The sequence below is a fragment of the Sinocyclocheilus anshuiensis genome, unplaced genomic scaffold (genome assembly GCF_001515605.1).
Source record: "Sinocyclocheilus anshuiensis isolate Anshui unplaced genomic scaffold, SAMN03320099.WGS_v1.1 scaffold217, whole genome shotgun sequence".
NCBI classification, from domain to species: Eukaryota; Metazoa; Chordata; class Actinopteri; order Cypriniformes; family Cyprinidae; genus Sinocyclocheilus; species Sinocyclocheilus anshuiensis.
In genome coordinates this window covers 2,559,164-2,569,999 of record NW_015536538.1, presented here as the reverse complement: position 1 = coordinate 2,569,999, position 10,836 = coordinate 2,559,164, and the positions used below count along the sequence as shown (strand labels likewise).

At 36.3% G+C, this 10,836-nt stretch overlaps 2 protein-coding genes across 5 annotated transcripts in view; both read left to right on the top strand.

Annotated features, from left to right (window-relative positions):
- The window catches only part of LOC107696531 (zinc finger protein 391-like), a 9,942-nt gene extending 2,299 nt beyond the window's left edge, over window positions 1-7,643 (top strand). For 2 of the 4 annotated variants that reach the window (XM_016496922.1, XM_016496902.1), the window contains 4 exons: window positions 852-952; window positions 1,032-1,101; window positions 1,262-1,345; window positions 7,030-7,643. In XM_016496922.1, coding sequence (XP_016352408.1) covers window positions 852-952; window positions 1,032-1,101; window positions 1,262-1,345; window positions 7,030-7,520 — 746 coding nt within the window. In that variant the 3' untranslated portion in view covers window positions 7,521-7,643. Of the gene's footprint in view, window positions 1-851; window positions 953-1,031; window positions 1,102-1,261; window positions 1,346-7,026 lie in introns of all 4 variants that reach the window. The other 2 variants (XM_016496911.1, XM_016496893.1) reach the window with 1 other exon arrangement.
- A 2,766-nt stretch (window positions 7,644-10,409) lies between these two features.
- The window catches only part of LOC107696740 (zinc finger protein 569-like), a 19,191-nt gene continuing 18,764 nt past the window's right edge, over window positions 10,410-10,836 (top strand). Inside the window, exon 1 of the mRNA XM_016497225.1 lies at window positions 10,410-10,741. Coding sequence (XP_016352711.1) covers window positions 10,477-10,741 — 265 coding nt within the window. The 5' untranslated portion in view covers window positions 10,410-10,476. The remainder of the gene's footprint in view (window positions 10,742-10,836) is intronic.

The following is a 10,836-nucleotide window of genomic DNA, read 5'->3' as shown; positions in this document are numbered from 1 at the left end:
ACGGTTGGGTTAGTCCATATTTGACCCAAAGTTGGGTTGAAACAACCCAGCATTTTTTAGAGTGTAGGTATCAAATTAATGCGCACTGGTGTTATTATTACTAATAGGGATAATTTACTCGTGCACACAAAAAGATCATTCTGTCATCATTTCGTTCATCATGTCGTTCCCAAACCATATGATTTTTCTTCTTTCATGCAATATTCAGAAGATGTTTAGCATGCAATTATGCAGTCATTTGATGGCTTAGTTATTAATCACTAAAAATATTTCACTCTTTCTAACATGTCTTATGGACTGCTTTTGGGGAATAAAGGTTTATATATATCAATATCACACGAAGAGTGCTGTTTTTTCTCTCTCCAAAAATCAGCATGATTACAAATTATTTTTACAACAGTTCAATAAACAAGAAGTTAATTAATAGACTTACGTTTTTGACACCATATTGCCTGTTTTTGCTCAATTTCGCCAAAAACAAAAATAAATCCAAACAGCAACAGCCCTGTTTTGCGTCTCTGAGCAACATGGTGTTTCGATTAAATTAATTCATCCATTTAATAAATAATCAATTTATTAAAAGGTTTTCTCTGCATTTCTCCTCTTCTCTAGATTGCTTCCTAATCTAGTTGTCTCTAATAAACCTGTCATTGTATATTAAGAATATTGTTGGCTCTTTGACAAATTGCTTTTGTTTCTCTTTTGTAAGTCGCTAAATTCATAGATGTAAATGTAACATGAGGGTGAGTAAATGATGCCAGAAGTTTTGTTTCGAGCATTCAATCCATGCAGATGCATGCATTGTGACTGTTGTGTTTCATGTTTTTTCCACTATTTCTTTTTCTCATTAGAGGTGAACCTCAACCTTGTAAAGTTCAATGAAAATCATGACGGAGAAACACAGACAGAGACGTACACAGACGATTCTTCAGCACAGACATTTGCACTAAATGTAAGGACTGCTTCATTATTAGATTCTTCGTCAATATTTGTTATATATTGTCTTGATTTCTTGTCATTCTCAAACGCAGGAAGATGGAATCAAATCCATTCAGATCAAAGAGGAGCACATGGAGGATGGACAGTGGGACAACGGACCGAGTAAAACACACACACATTCTTAAAATAACCATGCTTTTACAAATTAGGATAGAGCTACCAAGTATTCACTTTTTATGATTGTCAAATATAACATTTTAATCTCTAAAATTCTCAGTTGTTTTATACTTGTTTGAATGATTCCACACTGTTTTTATTCTAGTATCCCCTGCTCTTTGCCTGTTGGGTCTAGAGGTGGAAGACCAGGACAGTTTCAGTGCAGGAACAACAGGACCAGCTAGAGAGGGTGAGAGATCAGTACTAGTCTAACTAACTAGTCTTTAGAATTAGGGACTTTTTTAGCTGCTCTATGAAGCATCAGATTTAGTGCACAGTATATATAAGTCGGGGTGTAACACAAAAATTAGTTTTGGGACTGGTTTCGGTACAGTAGGGGGTAAAACTAAACATAAAATTGCTTATTTTTTTATTTTTTTATTCAATAATGATTTATTGAACAAATTCTGGTTCTGGTTCTGTCTTTAACCCTCTGGTGTTGTTTGTGTGGCGGTCAAAAATGACTGATTTGTTTTTTATTATTATTTCAATGACTTGAATGTCCTGTATTTTTTATTGAATATTTTGTATTTTTAGGGTTTTTTATGGTACTAAATTATATTTATGGAACACTTATGATCCATTTATTACCTGTTAACCGCTTTTTGAGCATAGACCTGAAAGCGTAATTTCCAACTTAAACTGTCATAAATCTTGAAAGCTTTGGAGTGCAGACTTAAGTTTGGTCTCTTTTTTAAAAAAGACAGTTGGCAGATTATTGCTGAAGTGAAAAAAGTTTAACTGCAACTAAAAAAAAAGTTATTGAACTTCAACTTGTATTATTATGAAATGCGCACAAAAATAATATTTAACAATTTTATATGAAATATATATTTTCCAAAACATGTTTTACTCTAAATCTGCAAGAAAATCAAAGCTATGAATTACAAACAAACTTATAAACAAACAAACAGCAGCACGAGTGTGTGTGTCCGTGTCGCCGCAGTGCAGCGCCACCATCTTAAGAACTCTGTCCTGCAGAGTTTAGCTCCAACTTCGCTTTAAACCAGATGTGTTCTAAATTTGAGGTTGATATCGCAAAAAATGAGCTTTCAGTAAGGTTTTGTTTGAGCGCAGTACCAAATGTTTCCACTAGATGAAATTCGCTTCCATTCATTTCAATTGCAGTCATTTTTGACCGTGAACAATACAAGTGTTACTGTTTTCTTCTGGACCATTTTATCTTTTCGAATCATGTCCATTATTATAATTTTTTCTGTTCATATAGCGAGTACCAAAACATTTACCAAGTTTTGTACTATTCCAATTAAGTAAAAAACCCAAAACAAAAAACCCCCAAAACATAACAGTTTTCCATCAAACGTGACCGAACAACACCAGAGGGTTAAATAAATAAATTTATAAATATAGCTGCAAGCAGCGATTATTGGGGTTTAAGCGCTTAAGGCATTTAAGCAAATAAGGAAAAAGACACTGTGTAAAGGCTGCAACTAGCTAAATCATTTTTGGCAACTGCATGTAATTTACCATAGAAATATGAAGTTTATTAACATCTATGACTGTAATAGCACCACCTTTGGTCAGATTGGAGGAGTTCGCAATAGTAAGTTTTTTAAATAATGTCAAATATTTAAAGAACAATTTGAATGACAGCAGTGGTCCTAGAGGCAAAGTTGTCCAGAATCAAGAGATCGATCGTACGATGGCAAGATCTAGTGTATGCGTGAATGTATGAACGCTTTCTGCAAGTTGAAGGCATTTACCATAAAAATACATTGTTTTTGAATCCTTTTTAACTGTTAAAGTGCCGTCCTGTGGTCTGATCACCTTAAAACTTTGCATGCTTGTTTAGAATCGCCACGCATGTGCTCGCCAGGATTCGAGAAGTTTTGAGTTTTCCTTTAGGCTTTATAGGATTTTTGTTTAGAATCACGTCGCAGGTGCTCACCAGGTTTTGTGAAGTTTGGAGTTATCCTTTAGGCTTAATAGGATTTTGGGTAAATTTGGACAGGCCCCTTTTCTAAATGACCCCATTATAACTTCCCTAAGGGTAAATTTCAATTTTTTTTTATAATTATTGACATAGAGAGTCCAGAGAATTGTACTGCAGTGTTTTTTTCCAGCAAAAAACCTAGGACTAGTTCGCAAAAGTAGGCTTTTTACATCTTCTCAATCATTTAACAAACGATTTGATTGACAGCAGTGGTTCTGAAGCAAAGTTGTCCGGAATGAGGAGTTCTATCATATGATAAGAATATTGTGTGTATGTGTGAAAAACTGTGCAACGTACAGTCATTTATGCCTTTGAAAAATGCGATATCGCCCCCCAGTGGCTGATTTCTTTCAAATTTATCACATACCTTTGGGGTCGTGTGTCAAACAGGCCCACCCAGTTTTGTTCTGTTCGGCCTCCGTTAACCTTGTCTAATAGGTGCTCAAACTTTGTCGGCCAATGGCGGCCATGTTTTTTGAGATACTCAAATGTCCTTGTAGACACTTGTGGCACTTTGGACCAAGACCGTGCACACCAATTTTCATGTTGATAGGACAAATGGTTGCGCAGTTATAGCCATTTTTATGTTTTTTTCCCTCTTATAGCACCACCAAGTGGCCAAGCTCCACGATTTTTTTCCTGTGACCTCAGATTGAGCTCGTACTTAAAGGCGGGCGTACACGGTGCGATTCTGAAGGTCGGAACGTCGTGAGCTCTGGCACATGTCACGATTGAGTTTATCCGAAAATCGTACGGAGGCAGTCACACACGACACGAATTTACTACGATTTTACAAACTCTGACGTAAGCGTACGTTTCACGTCATTCATAAAAATTATGGATTCTGAGGATGAAATAGTTTTCTTGTGATGTCCAAAAAATAAATAAATAAACAAAGACAAAGGACATGGCAAAGAGAATGGCTGAAAAGCAGAGAAGTCATCTTCTAATTGGTCAACTTTGTTCAACCGCACATACGCCACGAATTTAAACCAACAGCATCCGATTTTTTTTTACATGTTTGAAAATGATCGGGAGGACAGGAGGTGCTCGTAACGTCTCGGATCGGCCCATAATTATTCTCACACGGTACGAGCCGCGACCATGCGAACATCTGCGATTTTCTCCCGAGAGAAAAAAATCGCCTGCGAGCTCGTACGACAGCAAAAATCGCACCGTGTACGCCCGCCTTAAGTGGTCTGAGTTTGGCGAAGATATCTCATTCCATTCAGGAGTTATTAAATCGCCCGTGATAATCCCGCTGCTCCTTAATAAGGAGGGGAACTCTCCTCTATATCTCAGGATTGGATGGACCCAATATTTCCTTTCTTTTTCTCTTTTTAAGAAGCATTTAGCATTGGATTAATTAATACGCATCGGACTCATTGTGCAAGGTTTCTGTGCGTGACAAATTTTTAGGATGACGAATACGAAAAAATGCATATGAAAATTTCGGACTCCGTGTGCAAGGACCTCTCCCACTTGCATTGTTGTCTGTAAACCCTTGCTTCCACATTAATCTTGTTTATTTTAAAATCTTTTATATATCCCTCCATGGCATATTTAATTCCCACTTGAATGGTGGTTTTTCTGTGTCAAAAATTTATCAAAAACATCTTGGGACAAGGTTTCACACTGATTTCTGTCATTGTAAGACAGTTATCAACTCCGTTTGTTTCTCCGAGTTCACAACTGTAAATAAGGGGGCGGGGCTTACTGATAGGTCAGTTGTACATGCAAACATGTAAATTACACTCTGGTGCAACTGTTAGGTTGACCAAATTTTAGGTTTCAAAAAAAGAGGACAGTGGGGGCAGGACGCAGACGGGGGGTTAAAGTAGCCCCCGAAGTAGAGCAATGACGATATCCCATATAAAAACTCAGAATATGTAACTTCCATATCTAAAATACATATTCTACAGTCACCATTTTGCAGACTGATCATAAACACAGCTAAAAGGCTTCCTAGTAGTGGTCATCTTTCACAAAACGTAACATCTACCACAGTTTTATCATAGGTAGAATGCAAAATGTTTCAATACAAGCATTTCATTCAAATGGAATTCATGCAATATTTCAAACCTTTAACCCACAGGAGAAAATCAACCCGCCTGCAGCACTTTAAAATCAGCCCAATTCTGTGGGAGAAATGCGGATTTGGCAACCCTACATCTAACATGAGCTGCATCCAAAGTGATTTAAATACTCTGATATTGATAGCGGCTTCCTGATGCGCGAAAATTATATGCAATATTAGAGTGTTTGTGTGAGCAGACGGTGATGGTCAGAAATTGGGAGCAGGATTAAGAAAACAGTCTTGTGCGGGGCTTTAAAGTGCCCCTATAATGGATTTTTGAAAATGACCTTTCATGCAGTGTGTGTAACACAGCTCTAAGTGAATGAAAACGTCCTGCAAAGTTTTAAATCTGAAAGTGCACCGTGTATAAAGTTATTGTCTCTCAAAAGAAAGAGTCGACTCTGAATCATTGAAACGAGTCGTTTTTTAAAACATCCTTGACGTCAACATGAAACATTAGCATATTGCCCGCCCACTTGTTGGTCTTTTCGCGTTGGTCTGAATGAAAATGCAAATTCATTCTTTGCCACGAGGTGCCGCTTTTGGAGCGTAAAATAGCGGTTTCCCCGGTAACGCTGTACACAAAGCAGCACTGTGCTCACAAACGCTGCTTTATCAGGCATCACAGGCGAGATGAAAAGAACATGAGACCAATCGGACCAATCACCGCAGATTAGCGTCACGCAAAGGAGGGGTTTGGAAAAATGAATCGTTGAGCGAATTGTTTGGGAGTCGTTGAGCAAGTAAGGTAAAAATAAATAAAAATAAATGACCCTGGACCACAAAACCAGTCATAAGGGTACATTTTTGGAAATTGAGATTTATACATCTGAAAGCTGAATATATAAGCTTTCCATTGATGTATGGTTAGGATAGGACAATATTTGGCCGAGATACAACTATTTGAAAATCTGGAATCTGAGGGTGCAAAAAAATAGATTTTTGGCATTAAAGAAAAATCAATAATTTTGAGCGATACAATGTATTGTTGGCTATTGCTACAAATATACCTGTGCTACTTATGACTGCTTTTGTGGTCCAGGGTCACATATTATAAGACAATGAAAGTGTTTTTTGACCTTGCATGCATGTCAACCTGTTGCTGGGGACCAGTGTTCGAACTATACCGTGGTCTTTGGGGGAGCCCACTTGTTTTTTTAGGCCTAAGACATCGAGAGTCACGCAGACCTATAACAACCCAGCCACAACACATAATTGCGAATAACATGCCTTACCTTGACACAGAATCGACCACAGAGTCCAACGTTTATATTTTTACTACGAATCTTTGAGTTAACAAACATGTACTAAACATGAGTGGAATTTGCACCGCAGCGCCCCCACACCTTGATGCTCATGACAAGAATAGCATGTATAGTTATCTTTATTGAAGTTAATTAGGTTTAAATCGCCGTCATGCTTGAATGAATGTTATTTTTGCAATTTTACACATAATAATCCACGATGATCACATTACACAAAACTGAAATTGCACGTCAAAATAACACATTGTGAATATTTTTTGAGACCCCCCAAAATTTCACAAATCACGTTTTCAGGGGAGCCCATGTCTTATTAAGGGGAGCCGAGCTCCCCCTAGCTCCCCCGTAGTTCGCACCCTGCTGGGGACTCCCGAAACCAAAATATGAATAATAGGGGCAGTTTAATACAAAAATGCACACAATGAATGGCGTATATAGAAAGCAAAGGCCGAATCCTGGACATTTTGAGCGATTTAGAAAATTTTTTAAGGTCCAAAAAGAGGACATGTCCGGGGTAAAGAAGACGTATGGTTACCATAGCAACTGTCCTAGCCCTCTGTTCTCTGTACTTCAATCAGCAGGCAGTGATTTCATACTGACGAGTGAAATGAAGCCCAGCGGATTGTGGAATTCACCCGTCTCTGAGGAATATCTCATGAATGCCGAAGCCCAGAGTTTGGATGCGTCTCCTTTGGAATCAGGCGAGCGATATGAAATCCGTCGGCCGGATCCGAGCGCGCAGCACCATGTGGAGGAAGCGTACAGAACGGGTGAGCGTGCGAATCCATCAGCGGCGGAGAGGAGCTCATGCTGCCCTCAGTGCGGAAAGACCTTCACCACACGCTTCTACCTGAAGATCCACCAGCGCATCCACACCGGAGAGAGACCCTACACCTGTCCGCAGTGCGGAAAAGGCTTCTACTGCAACTCACACCTGATCTCACACCAGCGCTCGCACACCGGAGAGAAACCCTACAGCTGCGAGGAGTGCGGCAAGTCCTACTCGCACTTAAACTCGCTCAAACTACACCAGCGCAGCCACACCGAAGAAGAGGCGTATGCGTACTGGTGATTCATGAAATGCCACGACTTCGTTTGACAATTCGTCACATATTTTGTATGATAAATTATAAAACAACATTGCTTTGTTTTATATACTGCCTTTTTTTGAGTAGCTGGTCAACAGAGTACTTTTATATCCTTTTTTAATCTATTTGTTAAACATTGTCTGATACATAAAATGCATTGCATTTATATATAAATTAGTGCTGTCAAACGATTAATCGCGATTAATTGCATCCAAAATAAACGTTTTTGTTTACATAATATAGCCTATGTGTGTGTACTGTGTATATTTATGTATATTACATATTTACATGTCTATATATTTATATTCTTAAAATGTATTGTATACATAAATATTTAATATATAAACATAACGTATTTTTCTTATATATATACATGCATGTGTTTGTATATATATATATATACTAACGTTATGCTTTTCTATTTGTAAATGATGAATCTTCTCTTTGAAATGCCTGTCTGACGTCCAAAAGTTTGCGACGGCAAAAGTGAAGTGCGTAAACTACCTGCTTTGCCTGCAAGCGTGCAATCTTCAAAAGAACAATCACTTGTGCTTTTTTGTTTGAAAATTGGTGGAACGATGTGTGCTGGTTTGCTTTTGTTCTTGTTGAATAGCAAGAGGTGCAACCCTTTTTCATTTCCTCGCATGTTTTGACCTATTAAGTTTTGAAGGGCAGCAGCGAGGAAACATTTTTGAATATTTATTGTTTTTCTTGATTTTTGTTTCTCCTCTACTTGATCACATAATTGCTTTTTGAATCTGTGAACCGTATAATGGAAATGTCAAGAAGAAAAGTATAGATCATGACACCTATACCTGATGAAAATGAGTTATGATTTACCGTTTATGATTTCCTGAGCTGGGTCATTTCGAGCCGCTCTCAGGACTGTAGGTTTGCTTATTAATTACTCAACCATGAATAAATAAATGTGTAAGAACGTCAGTTTTCCAGTTGAGGTTTATTACCTATATGATAAGTCATATAGTAGAATAGTCAATCTGTGAACCATATAATGAAAATGTCAAAAATAACACAATAGATAATGGCAGTTATGATTTAATATTTATAATTACATTAGTACTGGCAGTAAAGCTGATTAATTACTCTAGAACAAATAGATGGATAAGTATAAACGGCATGTTTCCAGATAAGGTGCTTTGAGAAAAATCAGCACCCGCTCGCCGACATTGTTGAGTAGTAACTGATTACATGTAATCTGGATTATGTAATCAGATTTGAAAAATGAAGTACTTGTAATTAGATTACATTTGAAAATACTCGTAATCAGACTACAGTTACTTTTTTATTGATTACACGATTACATATTATTTACACAATAGCAATTAATTATTTAATATATTATTAATATATTTTCTTTCTCTTTATATTTTTATATCAATATGGTACAAGATTATCCTATTTAAATCAATGTAAAAAAAACTATTTAGGTCAAAAGTAATCTAAAAGTAATAAAAATTTAGTCTGATTATATTACCTGAAATGTGTAATGTAAAGGATTACATGGATTACATTACTAACTACTATATATATATACAGTATATATACATAAATATACACAGTACACATATATTATGTAAACAAAAACTTATTTTGGATGCGATTAATCACGATTAATCGTTTGAACGTACTAAAGTTTTTATTTTTTTTTATAACCTATAAAGCCTGTGCTATGCTGTTTTGCTGTATTTTTTGTTTGTGTGGGTTATTTAATATGGGAGCACCATTTTGCTATTGACAATAAAAATCCATGACTTTCTGATGGATATGATGGATAAAGGCCTCTCGTGTCTTAATGGATCATTGGGCGGGAGTGATGTAATTTACACTGTTATGTATTGCAGGACTGTGTGTTTGTTTCTGTGTGGTTTGTCGGATCTGCAGATTCATTTGCATTGTGTAAATCGGTAAACTCAATAAGGCTTTCTAATGAATGTCAGAGAGGAAATAATTTAAATCAAATAAAATAATATAGAGATGCTCACGCCAACAACAGTAATATTTCTGCTGATGAATAACCCAAAAATAAATTAAATTGAATTAAATAAAATGTAATACAGAGATGCTCAAGCAACAGTACTATGTTCAGTAAAAATAAAATAATAAAGTTACAATAAAATTGAATATAAAGATGCTCAAACTAACAACAGTAGTATGTCCAATAATAAACAAAGGTACTGATCAATAATAAATAATCAAATTAAATTAACAAATAAAATGAATGTAGATACTCATACTAACAGCAGAAGTATTTTCAAAAATAAACTAATAATAAATACCAATTCTTAAATAAATCTTAATACAGAGCTGCTCAAACAACAGTTGTGTTCAATAATAAAATCAAATAAAACTAATTCAAATTTAATTTAATATAGAGATGCTTAAACTAACAACAGTACTATGTGCAATACTAAATAATAAAATAACTGAATAATAAAATTTAATACAGAGCTGCTCAAACAACAGTTCTGTTCAATAATAAAATCAAATAAAATTAATTCAAATTTAATTTAATAAAGAGATGCTTAAACTAACAACAGTACTATGTGCAATACTAAATAATAAAGAAACAATCCAATAATTAATCAAATTGAAATAAAACATTAATACAGAGATGCTTACTACTGTTCAAAAATAAATAATTAAATAACATTAATACAGAGATGCTCAAACAGCAATATGTCCAATAAGTAAATAATGTAATAATAAGAAATATAAATTAAATTAATAAAATAAAACTTAACATAGAGATTCTCAAGCTAACGACAGTATTACGCCCAGTAATAAATAAATAATCCAATGACTTTTATTTTGACGGATGTTTCCTCAAAGCTCCAGTCCACCGGAAACACGCCCCCTCATCTGGATTATGATGTGTGTCTATGTCTAGTAATATAAGAGCAGAGTTTTTTGAGCAGCGAGATGAGCTCGGCAGCGAGGTTACAGACGCAGATCTCCGCGATCATGGACGTGCTGGCGAAGGCGGCGGTGGCGGAGATCAGTCAGCTGCTGGAGGAAGACGCTGCTGCTCTTCATCAGGAGATCCGGAGGAGGAACGAGGAGATCCGGGCACTGAAGACGCGACTGCTGCTCACTGAGAGCGAACTACAGAGAGTCACTGCAGACAGATGCTCCATCGGAGTACAGGTGGATATCGTGGACACGAGTGAGCCTGCAGTCCTGCTGGGTGTGTGTTTTATTTAGTTATATACATATACATACATACATACATACATGTGTGTATATATATACACACACACACACACACATATATATATATAC